At 42.2% G+C, this 18,729-nt stretch overlaps 1 protein-coding gene across 1 annotated transcript; it reads left to right on the top strand.

Annotated features, from left to right (window-relative positions):
• The first annotated feature begins 16,295 nt into the window (after positions 1–16,295).
• On the top strand, positions 16,296–18,328 carry LOC140357729 (uncharacterized). Its single transcript, XM_072442241.1, has 2 exons — positions 16,296–16,938; positions 17,704–18,328. The coding sequence occupies exons 1-2, from the start codon at positions 16,322–16,324 to the stop codon at positions 18,164–18,166; spliced, it is 1,080 nt and encodes a 359-aa protein (XP_072298342.1). The 5' UTR covers positions 16,296–16,321; the 3' UTR covers positions 18,167–18,328.
• Positions 18,329–18,729: the final 401 nt, after the last annotated feature.

Genomic DNA, 18,729 nt, shown 5'->3' with positions numbered 1-18,729 from the left:
TTTAAGAGTTTTATTCGTACAGTTGTAAAAGTGTATAATTAAGTCTACCACACAGGCACAAATGATTGGAAGCAACAATATTAATAAAGTCAATCACATGTGGCCTGAAAACAAAGATATAATTCACCTAAAAATCAAAAGGAGCCTGTGAACTTAGTCTAAAATAACTTAAATGATGGACTCTATAGAATCTTCTCTCGCTGCTCAGTGCCAGTTATACACATAAATCTATTTTGTAATGTGGAAAACAAAGGATTTGGTAAAAGAGCAACGACTTAATGTCTGCCCAAATGATCTTCTAGAGCAGGATAATGCGTTCACTCACCTTAGATGAAACTGAAGCATCTGAAGTGGACCGTTCTTGTGATGCTCTTGACTGAACCTCTAATTTCCATATTATTGTTATTAAGGCAGAGCACCAATCGCAGCAGTGTAACACGGTCTGGAGTATGAGGGGAGGCCTCCTCTGGGGACTTCTGTTCACTTCAACACAGCCATTGGGACTGTCTTCCAGCAGCTGAACTGTCCAGCTGTGTCTCCCTCTGGTGATCGTTTGGATAAACAGCTATGGAAGTTCAGATACCGTGAAATATTTCAGCAAAGCCATCACTTATAACAGATATATACCACATATCACAGAAGACCCCTTTTAATTTAAGCTTTAAAAGCTGAATTAATTCATCTTTGTGTTGATTTGTCAAAATGAATGTCAAAATGCCAAGTGCTATGTTTATGCAGATGTCACAGAATGTAACTGTGGCTCAACCTCACTGGAACAGGCCGTCGACTTTTAACAGCTTTCTCTGTGGTGCAGTCTTGAAATTCCTGAAGTTTGTTCCCTAATAATAATACAAAATAAAATGAAAAAGATCTCTCATGGAAATTGATTTTGTCTCAAATTTCCAATACCTTGGTTTCATTTAAGAGCTGTCCTCACACAGAGAGCAGAGGATTATAATGCGCTCATCCGATCAGAATGTCATTACCCTGTGTACGGACTTGGAAAAGAGAGTATTTTCCTACATTGTTCCTGATGCTTGAAATTCCACTGAATTGGACTTTGGGAGTTGTCCACTTCTGGACCTGGCCTCGCTGAGGGGTTTTCTAGTGATTTTAAAAGGCAAAGAAAGTCATTATTCCCACTTTGGTGGCAAAATAAATGTGATATAATTAATCATTGTTATTGTAAATAATAGTAAGTTCAGTAAATTGAGCAACTGTAGCTCCTAATTGAGTTTATGACATTTCATTTAATTTCATATTGATCTTAACATTTGCTTCCAGACTGGAAACTGAAAGGTACTGGTAAAGCATAAAGGAGGCAACACACGAGGCACAGTGGGCTGGTTGCTATGGGAGATGCCCACAGCAACCTCCCTGAACAGAATCCATTTACCATCACAGTGGCATAGCAGACATTCAAGAAAGAGTCTCAGGTATGAAAAATAAAAAGTATTAGCAATACCAAGTGATGGCAACATCAGGAAAAAAGAACATGTAAAAATACAAAGGGCTCAGAGAAAAGCTAGTGAGGGCGTGGAAGGTGAAGGCAAAAGTGGTCATCAGAGTACTCGAGACAGTGACCCCCAAACTGGAGAAGTGGCTACAGCAGATCCTTGGAAAAACACCAGACATCTCAGTCCAGAAAAGTGCAGTGCGAGGAACTGAAACGATACTGCAGAGTCCCCCTGGTAGAAGACCTGAGTTTTTAACGACCATCAACATGTTTGTAGACTTCGCTTTTGCTGCATTGAACGTGTTCCTCTGCCCCCAAGAGGAGGGGACCATAACCTGTAATTAAAACAATGTAACGTATATTGGATTTGTACCCTGCAGACACTGGCTCCTCAGGGGTTGAATGATGAATTCAATCTCATGTTTTCTTGTAACAAGACAATCTACAGTAAACATGTCGTTTTGAATAAACCTACAGGGTTTTCCCATTTACCCATTTTATTTATTACATCTATGAATACTTTTATTTTGCTATCAATTTTGTACTGTATTGGCCACTATTTTTATGGATGTGGATTGTGATCTGATCATCTGTTTTGGTGTCTGAAAGTGGCCACGCCTTTTAAACCTCTGTCCCACCCTCAGTCGCCCTTTTGCCTGACGAAGACCTGGTCGTCAAAACGTTGCCTCTCCACATGTAAATACATCTCACCTACAAGTAAAACAGTGAGTGGCAAAATATATACTTGGTATACATAGGTACATATAGTTCAAGTGTAACATTTTGTTAAAAAAAATAACATTTTATATTTTTTGTTGAGGTACAAATCACAAAATTATAAGATTAATAGCAACATTTACTGTATTCTCACAAATCCATTTTCTAAATCAGTATCATGGAAACTTTGATAACATATATATATATATATATATATATATATATATATATATATATATATATATATATATATATATATATATAGTTACGACCACCTGGCTCAACGGCAGCCAAACAAAGAGGGGAGTCCACACAGCACTTACAATAATTAATAATATCTTTTATTATTAATTATAAATAATCAGGCCCTGACAAAAGAAACTAAGTATCAGTGTAAATTGCAACTTACTAAGTGTAGTGTGATATGTATCGTTACAATGAAAATGTGCAAAAATAAACAGAAGTAAAACTGTGCTGCCACAAAGCACAGCAACCAGTCTTGGGGCGCGGCGAGAGAGAGAGAGACTGCTCTCACCAGCCTCCCTTATATCCAGGCTGGCTCCATTCAGGCCAAACGATCCTAAGGTGTGTTAGGAGGGACCTGCAGTGGAGAGAATCACCTGGCAACCAGGAGAGGGTGCTGACTCCCACTGCTCAGGGAGCTGACCCCCCTACAGAACCCCTAGGTTCGTAACAATATATATATACTCATAATATATTATTATATATATTTTGTCATTTTTGCCGATTCGTCCGCACAGACCTGATTTTCGGTGTCAGCATCAGGGAAAAAATTCTAACTATGCGGCCGGTTCCACATGGAAATGAATGGGATTTCATAGCAGCCAGCTCAGATTTCTACTGTTGACACCGCATGAAACCCGTCCTGACTAAAAATACTGCCAATGTCTTCTCCGCTGCCCTCCACACCACTCATACTTGCAGAAAGTATAATCCAAGGTTTTACTAGTTGAGCTGTCTGTGAGGTCCGCAGGGGCCGCGCTACATGCGGGAAGTATAATCCAAGTTTAACAAGGAAAGCAGCAACAGCCAAAATACCCAAACCGAGTCAGTTAAGGGTCCTTGGTCCATGTACCTGTTTGCCATTTGATTTTTAATTTTGAAATGGGTAATCCAAAATTAGAAAACGGCCCAACATTGGAAAATGACTTATTTCCAATTATCGGAAACGTACTAGAAAAACAAAAAATTGGAAAACAGGAAACGAGTTATTATTCAATTTCTCACTGTAAATCAAGCTCTGTGGCATCTGAATCCAGGGATTCTCTTCATCCCCGGGCTCAGAGGCTGTGGTTCCAAGGGCAGCACAGAGGCAAAACCGATGAGAGGTGCCGGGCTCTGGGCGGGCACGTGCCAGGCTCTGGGCGGGCTCTGGGCGGGCACGTGCCGGGCTCTGGGCGGGCTCTGGGCGGGCACGTGCTGGGCTCTGGGCGGGCACGTGCCGGGCTCTGGGCGGGCTCTGGGCGGGCACGTGCTGGGCTCTGGGCGGGCACGTGCCGGGCTCTGGGCGGGCACAAGCCGGGCTCTGGGCGGGCTCTGGGCGGGCTCTGGGCGGGCTCTGGCCGGGCACAAGCCGGGCTCTATGCGGTCACGTGGCGGGCTCTGGGCGGTCACGTGTCGGGCTCTGGGCGGTCACGTGCCGGGCTCTGGGCGGTCACGTGCCGGGCTCTGGGCGGTCACGTGCCGGGCTCTGGGCGGTCACGTGCCGGGCTCTGGGCGGTCACGTGCCGGGCTCTAGGCACATATATATGTATGATATATATATATACATAAAGTATATCCCAAATGATATAAATAGTTTTCAAGGCTTCAGTTTAGCTGAGGACCACAGTTTGGTCTCCTGGACTTGATTTACCATCAGATTTTGCACCGCAAGTTCCTATATGAGGAAAATGTGAAGGAAACCTACACTGGGACCCCCCTGTGACAGTAATAGATACTGAGCCTTCTGGAGTCTTCTGTCGCTGGTCCCAGACTCTGGAACAAACTGGCCCTCGACATGCACCATCACAGACTTTAGCCTTTTTAAATCAAGGCTTAAAATGTATTTATTCAGACTGGCTTTTAACAGTCTGTAATGTTGTGACACTTTAATTTCTAGAGATTGTTTTTACTTAGTTTTATGTTTTGTATTGCCTTGGTTTTTATTGTGAAGCACTTTGGTCTCTTCTTCTTGAGATGTTTTGGCGGCGTAACTTAAGTCTGTGTCTATGTCTGCCTCAATTATTTCTCATCTGTCTTTATTGAAGTTAAAAAAATAGTCTTTTCTGGAGTAGACTGTGAAAAATGGGTGTATTGTTATGCACTGGGATTCATTTTTAAATATTATACTTATGTGCCTAATCTGTTTCTGTACCAAATCTGTGTTGGAATTTTCCCGTTGTGGGACAATTTTTTTTATCTTATCTCATAATTTCCGTCCACATTGGCAATTGTCAATTGGCCTCCAAATACCTCAATAAATTGTTCTGTTTACAAAAAGAGATGTCCACTGTAATGTGAGGCTAGAAATGAGAGAAACTCTAAAAAGTTCTACAAAAAGTTCAGTATTCTGTCCAGCACAAACATTTTCCTCGAGGTGTTTTTCCTTCTAACCTCAAAGTGTAATTAGTCTGAATTGTAGAAGAAAGAATAAGAATAAAACAAATATTTCTACAATAAAACTGTATCTCAAATATTTGGAACTCAAAGACATATTTGTACCATCCAACACTTGCACAACACTATCACTGGCATCATATTGACATTTTGTGAACAGATTTAAAATCTGTTAACTGTGTTGTCATGCTTTGTTTTCAGCTTTCATACTATTCTTCCAGCTTTAGCATTGACACACCTCATAGAATTTATATTCACTCATGCGTCACAGGCAAATGACTTCTTCAGCTGATCTCTGTGGTTATGTTATTCTCATAGTTTTGTGCCGATTAAAGCGCTTGAAAATACCTAAAGGGCAGGTTCAAGTATAAAAGGATAAAAAAAAGAATGTAACTCTATAATTATAGATTATAAACATCTGTTTAAAGTGTAGAATGAAATAAATAAATACATCTTGAGGAGACCAACCTTACTGCAATCACATCTTTGAATGCATGAAACATTCAGCCCTGTTCTGCTCATCTGAACTGAAACAATAAAGTGTTTTATATTCCTCTTTAACATTTAGCATGATCCCTTTCACATATAAATGACCATGTAAGTATGAAAATGAGAGCTGTTTTGAATGAGGAAAGACTGGATGTGACTTTCTGTGCTATTCAAATGTATAATTCCATCTGTACAAAACACGTACAGGTTTTGCATGGGCTGCTACGAAGGCAAGGCAAGTTTAATTGTAGAGCTCAATTCATACACAAGGCAATTCAAAGTGCTTCACAAAACAAGAAAAAATGCATTAAAATCACACAAACATGACAGAAATCACAAAACAGTTTTAGACTAAAAGAGAAGAGTGCAAATAAAATCATATCAGTCATATGCACAGCTAAACAAAACTGTTTTAGCTTAGATTTGAACATCACACCTGGAATATAATGTATTCAAAGTAAAAAAAATAAGATATCACAGGTCTGTTTACCGTGCAATACCCAAACCTGAACAAACATATAAAGTGGGCAAAGAATGACAACCTGGTAAAGGAAGCAACAAGAAATTAAAGTAGCCTAACATGCGTAACACTATTAAAGTCTGATGATAATCCAACCACAAAGAGCTCAGGTTTATGTGGATTTCCTGTAGCCAAAGAAATTCTTTTGTTGCTCACATTAACACTAGTTTATAGATTGTTACTAGTGAACGGCCACCAGGGGCACTCTTGCAGGAAGCGCAAGCATTTGACACACTGTAGAAGAAATTGTTTTATTACAATCCGACTCATATTCACTAAGAAATTAGTCTAATGAGGAAGTTAATCCTTTTTTTGCGCGCAACATAACAAAAGAGGAGATGGCGGAGTGCTTTTGTTTTTAAGAGCAGGGTCTTGAGCGACAACTCCGCAGACCCCCTGCAGCACCAGCACCATGCGCCGCCCACTCCAGCCCCTGCAGCCCCACCCCGCGGACCCCCGCTCCACACTAGCGGTCCTCCGTGCTCTTTCACACAACAAACTCTGCTTCCCAGTCACACTCGTAAGTTTAAAATATGCCCCTCTCTCCTCTGCTGGAGGACCGCGATTATGAAACAGAAAGTCTGCAATGACGGGGCGATGACACGGAGGCTAAAGTGGACGGCACACGGAGCTCGGTGCAGGAGGTACGGTGTGGCCTGCTGGAGCAGCAGCATCACAGAGAGGGAGAGGAGGAAGCTGGACAGAGTCATCAAGAAGTCCAGCTCCGTCCTGGGCTGTGCTCTGGACTCGGTGCAGGAGGTGGGGGACAGAAGGGTCCTGGCTAAACTCACATCCATGCTGGACCATGAGTCTCACCCCCTGCAGGACACTCTGTCCCCTGCAGGACACTCTGTCCCCTGCAGGACACTCTGTCCCTGCAGGACACTCTGTCCCCTGCAGGACACTCTGTCCGCTCTGGAGAGCAGCTTCAGTGAGAGACTGATCCACCCTCGCTGAGTGAAGGAAAGTTTTCGCAGGTCTTTCCTTCTGCTGCTGTCAGACTTTATAACAAACACTGTTAGTCCTGAACACTCGCAATACTGACCTAACCATGTGCAATTACTGTCGTACTCACACGCAATTAATGTCATATTCATGTGCATATAACTGATGTAAATAATAGTGTTTATTTTACCGTTATTATTAGTATTATTTGTCATATGCCAGCTATTTTTATTATTGATATTATTTTTATCTTATTTTTTCTTTATTTTTATTTTCTTCCCTCCATTCCCTATTAAAAGCGCAATGGACGATTTTTCGGCGATTTGAGAATGCAGAGGCGGAAGTGCACATGCCACTCCCCCGTGCACATGCCACTCCCCCGTGCTCATGCCACTCCCCCGTGCTCATGCCACTCCCCCGTGCGGACTGATACAACACACACGTGCGTTTGTTTATTACGGATCACATCGCATCTCTCGTCTCCCGTAGATTTCCGTCTCTTCAGAGTCAGCTCAAACAATCTTTCTCCGTTCTAATTTTGTCCCGTACACTGAGGGAACTATATTATGATAGATCAATGCGCTTAGACACCCGGAAACATGCTGCTCTCATGGGGACGAGCCACACGAGGCTGCAGGTGAGCAGTAGGTGCGTTTTATGATTGATATGTGGCAGGACAAATCGGCCGTCCACGCCACGAGGAAATAAGACTCAGATTTGGGCCAAAAAAATTGTCCATTCAACCTTTAAGATATGAGAGGTCCTGTTTACAGGAGTTTTGTTAATAAGAGTTTTTTGTTTTTGTTCATAAGAGTTCTTCTATTAAGAGTGTTTTTTAAACTTCTGTCCTTTTCCTCTGTATCTACTGCGTTGTAACACCAACATTTCCCCATGTGTGGACAATAAAGACATATCTTATCTTATCTTATCATATCTTATCTTTAGCTAATGCTGCAAAATGACTAAATGCAGAGTTACAGTTCAAAAGACCAGGCATCACTGGTCTCACTCAACATTAAGTTTTACAAACAAGTTTCTTATTTTAAGCCTATTGTAACTGTCTACAAACATTTGTCTGTAAAGCTTTATTGGTCTCTGTTCAAAACGTCTGAACTACAGGACAGTCCCAGAACACTTGACAGTGGTTAGCCTCCTTGATGCAACAGTTTCTCCAACAGTCAGCATTGTATGAGCACTTTGACATGGTGTTATAAGAAAAGTGACACATTTTCCCAACAGATTTCTCTCCAAACCCAATAGATCCATGCTCCAAACATATGATTTTGTGATTCTCCATTGAGATGTACATAGACCTTCCCACTCTTCGTCAGCCAGAACAAAGTGACCCTCTCTTTCCCATCTATCTTTAATGTAATCAACAGGGTTACTGCCCGAAGATATTATTCCCCTTGAAAGTCCTGATTTATAAGCTTTAATAACCATTTCAGTCAAAGGGCTATGATGGTCATTAGTTTCTTTAATTTCCTGGTTATAATATCTCCTTATTTGTAAATACCTAAAAAAGTTTTGTTTCTATCTTTTACAATCTGATAAAAAAACCTTTTGTGATCCAGACTTTAAATCTCAAATCTGTGCTGTTCGGTGCAAAACCTTGGACATAAGCCATCCAGTTTAAGATTTGAACATATTTGTTTAGGTTGTATGTTTTAATACGTTCCTACCCTCACCTATGGTCATGAGCTTCTGGTAATGACTGAAAGGACAAGATCACGGATACAAGCGGTCAACATAAGTTTCCTCTTCAGGGTGACTGGACGCGCTCTTACAGAGGCTGAGGAGCTCAGTCACACACCACGTCATCAAGAGGTCAATGAAAGCAATAAGTTAAAGCAGAAACAGTTGAACAATGAGTTACATTTTATTTACTCTAACAAACATGACAATTCAAGCTTCTTGAGGTTATATTTCCTCTGTCATATTATTTTAGCCATAACAAGGATTTAATCACTCAAGACAGCAGAGCCACATGGAAGGAACTACATTGTACGAGCAACAAGGCAGCACGCCAGGACTGTCTGGCAAGAGAGCAAATAGTGAGGGACGAAGAGACATACAGTCACTCAAATTAGCATGGTTACAATAACATGTACATTTATCCTTCTATCTATCTTTAAAAATAAGAAGTGATGAGTATGTTACCTCTTGTGCAAACCCAATCCTGGGGGAGTAAACTATGCAGGACAGTTATGGCAACTATTGCAAAGAAAGCCACAAGGAAGTACATTTGCCAAACTTTAGGTGGAAATTTAACCACATTGATAGATTTACGTGACTCTAGTCTGCTGGTTATTTCCTGTAGCAGAAAAAATTCCTTTGACCATCGCACGGGGCAATATCATAAGGTGTTGAGCTTGTCTTGTCCAGGATGCCACAGCGCTTTGTCTTAGGACAACCTCTTACATCGTCATACTGGACTTCCTCTCCACCGACCCACACCCAGCGATCGCCCAGGAACCTCAGTCCGGTCCACACCTGCACCCATGACGTCACATAAATGAACTGTACAACTCAACACTGAATTGCTGCAGAGGGTTTTACCTGGTTTGATATCTGGCTCCTCACATAGTCATGGTCCTCGTCAGTGATGAGAGAAGCCAGGTCGTATCTGCGGTCTCCAGAGCTCAGAGACCTGCAGTGGACCAAAGCCTCCTCCCATGTCTTCATCTGTTCCACCAAAAACAGTGAGTCATCGACACAGTAGAACTTTTTTTCATCAGAATCACAGTCTTTGCTCTTCCAATATGTTTTATCTGATTCCTTGTAAACACAGTGTTCGTCGTTTTTAGGATCTGAAAATGCCAAACAAACCAAATCAGTGTTCTGTATTTCATACCTGATGAATCGGGGGAGTTTCATTTCTTAGTCACACTTCACAATTAGAAATGGTGGAGATTTATTAAATGACATGGCAGAGTGTTATTAACTCCATGCTTCAATGTAATAGTTGCTCATTTTTATTACTGCGCAGTACACTTACTGAAGTTTGTAAATGAGATGATGAGGCCAAGAAACAAACAAAACACTTACCACTTTTCCATTCATTGGCAAACATTAGTGGTTTGTCTCCTCTGGACCATTTCCACTCAGCACCAGAGTTTTCACGGTACAACCCGAGCCAACTGTCCTGATTGATTTGGTCATTCTCTGCTTCAGTCGTGATAGTGACCAGGTCAATGTGATGCTTCCTGCAGTAAGTCTGAGCCTCAGTCCAGGTTAAAGACTGTGAAATATAGAGGATCCGTTGTAGCCCTGTGACCTCCACCACCCAGAGCACAGAGAGGAGCAGAAACACCATTCTTCCCATGGTAAAGAGCATCACCTGACGACACATGAACAACTAAAATAATGAGTTTGGATTTCACATGGCAGAACACAGTGATAGAGGAAAAATGAAATGTGGAGTTATGAAAACAGGTAGTGAGGTAAATGTGTGGATTTTAGTGTAGGTAATAGTTGAGTAGTTTTAAAACATTGCAATATATATGTTTTTCCCAGAAAACATAAGAACTTAAGAGTCAGAGGCATTTCTCTGGAAGTCATTTAGAGCCAAATTATGCCAAAAGAAAAACATATTAGATAGATTTTAAGAGTTTCTCGAGTGATTATGCTCCAAAATGAAATCAAATGATAGATTGTAACATTTGTAAAAAGACGTGAAGGAACTAGTGTTATAATTCTTTTGTAAGTTTGTGGTGTTGCGTTCACTTACCTCTGAGATCATTGATGTGCCTCAAAAAGTGCAGCTCATCTTCAATGGACTCTTCTTTTTATTCTCTTGACTGAACTTCTCATTTTCATATGTTTATCCAGGCTGCACCAATCACAGCGGCTCACCACTAGTCCATGTCAGAGTTTGAGGAGAGGCAGAGCTGCTACTGCCTCTGGTGGCCGGAATGTGTCACACCACGTCATCAAGAGGTTAATGAAAGCAATAAGTTAAAGCAGAAACAGTTGAACAACGAGTTACATTTTATTTACTCTAACAAACATAATGATTCAAGCTTCTTGCAGTTACATTCCTTTTTGTAGTTATATTTCCTGTCATATTCTTTTAGTCTTTACAATGATTTGATCACATGACCCGAGACAGCAGGGCCACATGGAAGGAACTACGTTGTACGAGCATCAAGACAGGGAAGCAAGGCAGCACGCGAGGACTGTCTGGCAAGAGAGAAAATAGTAAGGGATGAAGAGAGATATGGAATTTCCATAGGATAATTAAGATAAAGACTGCACCAATCACAGCTGCTTAACACTCTATGAACATTGTTTCATCTCTTTTTTCACTGTAGCCCCTCGAGGCAACTGCTGTTGTGATTTTGAACGCTGCAAACATCTGACCGAGTTTGATGTGAAGCAGGGTGAGTATGTCATCCCACCACTTCATCAAGAGGTGATTAAAAGCACCAATTTAATAATGAGGTATCGGGTGAACAATTAGTTACATTTGACTTATGTGGCATGCGGGTGGTACTATGTGTTTTAAATACTTTACATTAAATCAAATCAAATAAAGAAAAGAAAATAACCAACAACGCCACCGGGCTTACACCCGGACAACTATCTAAAAAGGACACACAGGTTCGTTCTTGATTATACAGAGGCAGATTCCAGTTCCATGATATGTCATTTATTTAACAGGCAACCAATTGAATAAATACTTTTACAAAACAAGCTCATTCAGTGGAGGTAATCACAGTTTGTATCCTGATGTCCGTTTATACGTGGATGTACAGTCTTTTAGGGAGTGGACCTGGACAAACACTGCACAGACGGTCCATAACAACAGAGGGCAGGGCAAGGCAACGGCTCCAGCGCACACCGCCGCTCCAGAGTTCATGTACTCGGTTACATCTGGAAAGAGATCTGGTTAACGCTAACATGAACACCAGGCTACCGACATATCAAGCTCAGGACTTAGCACGATGGCTGCACAGGACCACGCGTTGTGGGGCAGAGATCACATCGGAGCGTTTATCAAGGCCACGGCACTGAACCACAGAATCTATTTTATGAATGAGACTACATGATCAAATCTTATTAACAAAAAGGAAAATAACTACCTGGAGAGCGGAGGTACGTGGAGCAACACCCAAGGACCCAGGAAATGCGTAGGTCAGAGGATGATCATTTCTGTGTCTTCTTTGACCTGTCTGTTTCTCCCAAACCACCGGTTGGTCCTGCAGTTGTTCAGAGGAGACACATAAGTGATGGCACAGGTGCACTGTTTATGGAAATGATAAACTTTGAAAATGTCTCATGTTCTAATGTAAATGATTTGTTGAACTCTGTTACATCTAGTGTTTTGAATGTTCTGGACACCATCGCCCCTATAAAGGCTAAAATGGTTAAAAATAAGCAGAAGGCGCCGTGGAGAAATGATGATTCGGTCAGGGCACAGAAAAGGGAGTGCCGCAGGGCCGAACGGAAATGGCGCAAGTCAAAGCTCCAGGTTCAAAAAGAGATTTACAAAGAAAAGCTGAACATGTACAACCTAATCTTATGTAGAACTAGGGAAAGATATTTTTCTGAAATAATTGGAAGCTGCAGTAACAACTCGCGTGTCCTGTTTGCCACAGTAAACAGATTAACAAACCCTCCAGCTCAGCTGCCGTTAGAACTCTTTTCCACATCCAAGTGTAATGAGTTTGCATTATTCTTTAATGACAAAGTTCAGGGCATTAAAAATGCTATAAATCCCACAATGCAAAAAATTACCCTAAAACCACCAAAACACTTAGAGCTAACTCACTTTGCACCAGTAACTGACAAAACTGTCCATGAGATCATCACCAGTCTGAGTTCATCTACATGCTGCCTCGATGTGTTACCCACCAGATTTCTAAAGTCTATGCTGAACAGTTTGTTAGCACCATTCACTCACATAGTTAACATGTCGCTTCAATCTGGAACATTCCCAATGTCTTTGAAAACTGCGGTCATAAAGCCTCTCCTAAAGAAGAGCAGTCTTGATGCCGCAGTACTGAGTCATTACCGGCCCATCTCTAATCTGCCATTTTGGGGCAAAGTCCTTGAAAAGGTTGTTTACCAACAGCTCACAGATTTCCTCTTAATAAACAACTCATTTGATGTTTTTCAGTCAGGTTTTAGACCTCATCACAGCACTGAGACTGCTCTTGTCAAGGTGACAAATGACATCCGCCTGAACACTGACACGGGCAAAGCCTCAGTCTTAATTCTGTTAGATCTGAGTGCTGCTTTTGACACTGTCGATCATGGGATCCTCTTACAGAGACTAGAGGACTGGGTGGGCATCACTGGCACTGCCCTAAACTGGTTAAGGTCCTATCTGGAAGACAAGAAGTACTTTGTTGAAATTGGTAGCTGTGTCTCAGACCACATGACCCTGACCTGTTGAGTGCCCCAAGGGTCAGTCCTGGGTCCCCTTCTGTTCAACCTCTACATGCTGCCGTTAGGTCAGTTGATACGCAGTGAAAATGTGTCCTATCACAATTATGCAGACGACACTCAGATCTATGTTTCACTATCGGCAGGTGACTATGGACCAGTAGATTCACTCTGTCACTGCATCCAACAGATCAGTTTGTGGATGCAAAACAACTTTCTCCAGCTGAACTCAGACAAGACTGAAATAATCGTTTTTGGCCCACAGAAACAAAGAGAAAGTGTTAGCGGTCACCTCCAGAGTCTCGCTCTAAAACCTACAAACCAAATTAGAAATCTGGGGGTAATAATGGACTCAGACTTGAACTTTAATAGCCACGTCAAATCAATAACATCAGCAGCTTTTTACCATCTAAAAAACATTGCCAAAATTAAAAATATAGTGTCAAAACCAGATTTAGAGAGACTTATCCATGCGTTTGTCTCCAGTAGATTAGACTACTGTAACGGCCTGCTCTCCAAACGAGCTGTAAAACAGCTGCAGTACATCCAGAACGCTGCTGCTCGGGTCCTGACTAGAACCAGGAAGTATGATCACATTAGTCCTGTTCTCAGGTCTCTGCACTGGCTCCCTGTGGCTCAGAGAATATACTTTAAAGCAGCTCTGCTTGTGTACAAGTCTCTCCATGGCCTAGCACCAAAGTACATCTTGGATATGTTAGTGCCATATGAACCATCTCGGACTCTGAGGACCTCAGGGACCGGCCTCCTGCTGGTGCCCAGAGTCAGGACAAAACATGGGGAATCTGCGTTTCAGTTTTATGCAGCTAAAATCTGGAACAGTCTTCCTGAAGATGTGAGACAGGCTTCAACTCTGACAATGTTCAAATCTAAGCTAAAAACAGTTTTGTTTAGCTGCGCATATGATTGAAAGGATTTTTTCTTTGCACTCTTCTCTTTTGTTTGTGATTTTATTAGTTTAGAAAATCAGCTGGATTGATAATTTTTCATTTAGTTGATTTTATTGTATTTCTGTTTCTGTAATTTCTTTGTGATTTGAATGCATTTTTCCTGCTGTGAAGCACTTTGAATTGCCTTGTGTATGAAATGTGCTCTACAAATAAACTTGCCTTGCCTTGCCTTGCCTTGCCTTGTTGACACGGGCTACGTAACATCCGGTTAAGCGTGTCGCGTTTTTTGCGTCACTTCTGGGTTTATGTGATTGGTTCTGTCTCTGCTCTAAACTCCGCCCTAGAAATTAAAATCCAGCAGTCAAGCCTCAGACCCACACACAGTTTTGATAAGTCGTCTGTCAAAACATGTTGGGAATGGCTGGTCAGGCAACTGTTTTCCTGTTTTGTGAAGCACTTTGAATTGCCTTGTGTATGAATTGAGCTCTACAATTAAACCTGCCTTGCCTTCGTAGCAGCCCATGCAAAACCTGTACGTGTTTTTGTGCAGCTGCAATGATACATTTGAGCACAGAGTCACATCCAGTCTTTCCTCATTCAAAACAGCTCTCATTTTCATACTTACATGGTCATTTATATGTGAAAGGGATCATGCTAAATGTTAAAGAGGAATATAAAACACTTTGTTTCAGTTCAGATGAGCAGAACAGGGCTGAATGTTTCATGCATTCAAAGATGTGATTGCAGTAAGGTTGGTCTCCTCAAGATGTATTTATTTCATTCTACACTTTAAACAGATGTTTATAATCTATAATTATAAAGTTATATTCTTTTTTTATCCTTTATACTTGAACCTGCCCTTTAGGTATTTTCAAGCGCTTTAATCGGCACAAAACTATGAGAATAACATAACCACAGAGATCAGCTGAAGAAGTCATTTGCCTGTGACACATGAGTGAATATAAATTCTATGAGGTGTGTCAATGCTAAAGCTGGAAGAATAGTATGAAGGTAGGTAAACAAGGCAGGAACAGGGCAGGAGTTACAAGCAGGGTAGACACCAAGTGACAATCAGACCCCGATCAAAGGGGAGACTGAACTTAAATACACAGAGAAGCAGGTGATTGGTGGGAAACAAACAATTGGCAGGAGAAACTAATTAAGGTAACGAGAAGACTGACAGCAGGTGTGGTGGGAGGTGACTGGGAAATCCAGGAAGTAACAGACGGCAGGTGAGGGGCGGAGACACAGAAACAACCATGCGAGCACATGACAAACACAAGGGGCACATGGGAAATAGAGTCTCTGGAGCGCAGGTACTAACACTGTAACCACTAATATATATAATTTTCTTAAATATCAGCCCTTTACAACATCATACATGTATATTTGTAGATGGGTATAACAATTCATCATTATACATTACGTAAATAGACTATTTCAAGCCGAAATATTACAAAAGTCCGCGCTGACTGTTCTCAGTCTTTCACGCAGTCTGCTGTCGGCGTGCTCGTTCCCGACGACAAAGCCTCATGGCGATGTCGTCACAGCGGTGGGAGGAGAGCTAGACCTTATTCAGGAAGTAATGCGGAAGTAAAAAACATTTTTGGTGACATGCGTCAATGAGCATGCTCCATTGCATTGGCTTCAATGGGCGGCCATCTTGCCTTCTGGGGGCTTGACGCCTCCTAGTTGGAATAAGGCCATCATATCCCTGATACCAAAAGAAGGGAAGGACCGATTGGATTGTGCCTCGTATAGACCGATTTCTATTCTGAATGTGGACTTTCATATACACCTCAGTTATGTCCAAAAGAATGGAACAAATACTCCCAAATGATCCCACGATGATCAGACAGGATTCATTAGCAAACGACAAACACAAGACAACATAAGACAATCCTTACACATATGTGCCTCGCCACCGGAATTGTCGGACCATGTCGGCCTCGGTGAAACTGAGAAAAACAGCATTTTACTTTTTTTTCCCCAAATTTGTGATTTTCGTTTTTTTGCAGAATGTGCTAGTTGAAGATATGGACCAGCCATTCGATGTATCAGATAACAGTATTTGCAGCATTAAAAGCATAAATAAAGCCGTTTAAAATGTGGTGTTTTCGGGCGCTCTCTGGACGTGCAGAGGGGGTGTGACCGCATTTCCATATGAACAGCTGCGCTATTGTAGTCAGCCAATGGGCTGAGCCGCCAGCCGCATGGCTACTTGATAAGCAGCAACACAGGGACACGCAACACACGCTGTGTAAAATCAGTTGAAAAATGGATCCTTCTGCTATCGCTTCGGAGCTTAACAGAGGTTGTTACAGCTCCACGCTTTTGGATTATTTCTGCGAAAAGTCCGCTTATCCAGATGACTATCTAAGTTCTGAATCTGAAGATGACCTCACAGATGACGAACGTGATTTCATCCAGCTGGAAAATATCCCTAGTCTACGGCTGACCTTAGATGAGGAGGAAGATGGGTTTTGGACAGAGGAAGGAGCGCCCGGTCACGCCGAAGAGCTGGAGCGTGAAATAACAGACGCTATAGCCACGGTTACTTTTGCAGGAGAGAACGAAGAGTTGGAAAAGATCCGTAACTTTGACTGCAAATGTTACTCAAGAAGAAAAGAAAATTCTCTACTCTCAAGCAAATCGTGTAGCGGGAAACTCTCTCCAGAACTCATGTATAAGCTACGGAGCGACTCATTAGCAGCAGAAAGAGAGTGGCAGGATATGAGGATTATCGGACATATGGAAGCAAACAGACGTTCTGTCGTCACTTCTGAGCTGACGACGTCCACAAAAAAGCCCCAGAAGAAGCGCAAGTTTGCCCGGACAAGCTTTTTCATAGGAGGCACGGAAGTCTGCAGAAGTACTTTCCTGTTCCTCATGGCGTAAGTAATGATTAATATTAAATACGCCTGTTTTGGTGTGCTGTTGTGGTCGTGTTTGTGTTGTGAGTGCCTGTTTAGTTGAGCCATCACAAGCTAGCTAGCCACGTAGCGCCGCTAGCCCCGGCCGTACCCGCTCCTCCGCGTTTTAAGTCTTAAATACGACGTAAACGTCAGAATGTGAATAATGCAGAATAAATGGCATCACAAACACGCTTGAAAGTTATGTTTTGGTGTGCTGTTGTGGTCGTGTTTGTGTTGTGAGTGCCTGTTTTGTTGAGCCATCACAAGCTAGCTAGCCACGTAGCGCCGCTAGCCCCGGCCGTACCCGCTCCTCCGCGTTTTAAGTCTTAAATACGACGTAAACGTCAGAATGTGAATAATGCAGAATAAATGGCATCACAAACACGCTTGAAAGTTATGTTTTGGTGTGCTGTTGTGGTCGTGTTTGTGTTGTGAGTGCCTGTTTTGTTGAGCCATCACAAGCTAGCTAGCCACGTAGCGCCGCTAGCCCCGGCCGTACCCGCTCCTCCGCGTTTTAAGTCTTAAATACGACGTAAACGTCAGAATGTGAATAATGCAGAATAAATGGCATCACAAACACGCTTGAAAGTTATGTTTTGGTGTGCTGTTGTGGTCGTGTTTGTGTTGTGAGTGCCTGTTTTGGTCTAAACCTGGTGAGCCATGATATCACAAGCTAGCTAGCCACGTGAAGCGTGTTATTCCCATATTACTCTCAACCCTAATCCTTTTTTTCCCCCTTTTCAGAATTGGCAAAGACACCCTGACTGACATAATTAAACACTATGATGAAAATGGAGCAACACCACGATTGAGGAAGAAGCGTGCACAGCCACAGCCACGTTCACGCAGGTTCATCAGCCATGAAGTCATCCACACCGTTGTAGAGTTTATCAAAAACTATGCAGAAGTCCATTACATAATGCTACCTGGTCGACATCCTGGCCATAAGGACTGGCATGTGAAGTTGCTCCCAACCCATGTGACTAAGGCCGAACCAGTGGAATTTCAGCTACTACGCACTACAGCTGTTCTGCCTCCGGTTGACAATCTCCATGTCCTGGTCCCACCTGGATTGAACATTGACAGGCAGACCTACCTGCATGAAAAAATCAGGCCTTTCTGTGCTGACGAGGCAAAAGACATCACATGCCCAGCGCCGAGAGTCACAGCACAGAAGACGAATGTGCAAAAGAGGCTGCGGACGTAATTGGACTCTGATGGTGTACCTATGATGTCTATTATCTCATATGTTGCAGTTCGTATACCTGGCTCTGGCATCTGTTTATAAGAGTTCTTCTATTGAGGGTGTTTTTTAAACTTCCTATAAATTATCTGTCCTTTCCCCCTGTATCTACTGCGTTGTAACATTAAAGGCTATCTTATCTTATCTTTTGTTGTTTGTGTTGAATCATTCAGTGCACCGTTGTTGGTGCACTGAATCACCTGTGAATTATGTTTACCGACAAATGCAATGAACCCTATTCTGATTCTGATTCTTTGATTCTATTCAGGGCCTTTTGTAATCCAAGTATTTCCATTTTAATATAGTAACTTCTAATTCTGATTCAAGTCCAGTTCACATCAATAACAACACTCCTCTTGAGTCTTGAGTGACAGCTGTAGGGGGAAGGTGGTGTCAGTGTGACAGGGGGGAGGGCTTATCTCAATGAGATGCAAATGAGCCCCCCTGTGACTCTGGGCTCTCTCAGGTGAGAAACTTTGGAAGCCGTTTTCTCAGTGAATGGGTTTGAGAGTTGTATACATTCAAAT

Source organism: Eucyclogobius newberryi, unplaced genomic scaffold (genome assembly GCF_026437365.1).
Source record: "Eucyclogobius newberryi isolate DKJ021-1_F unplaced genomic scaffold, fEucNew1.0.hap1 SCAF_13, whole genome shotgun sequence".
Taxonomy (NCBI): Eukaryota; Metazoa; Chordata; class Actinopteri; order Gobiiformes; family Gobiidae; genus Eucyclogobius; species Eucyclogobius newberryi.
The sequence above is the reverse complement of the archived record's forward strand: the minus strand, read 5'-3'. Positions and strand labels throughout refer to the sequence as shown.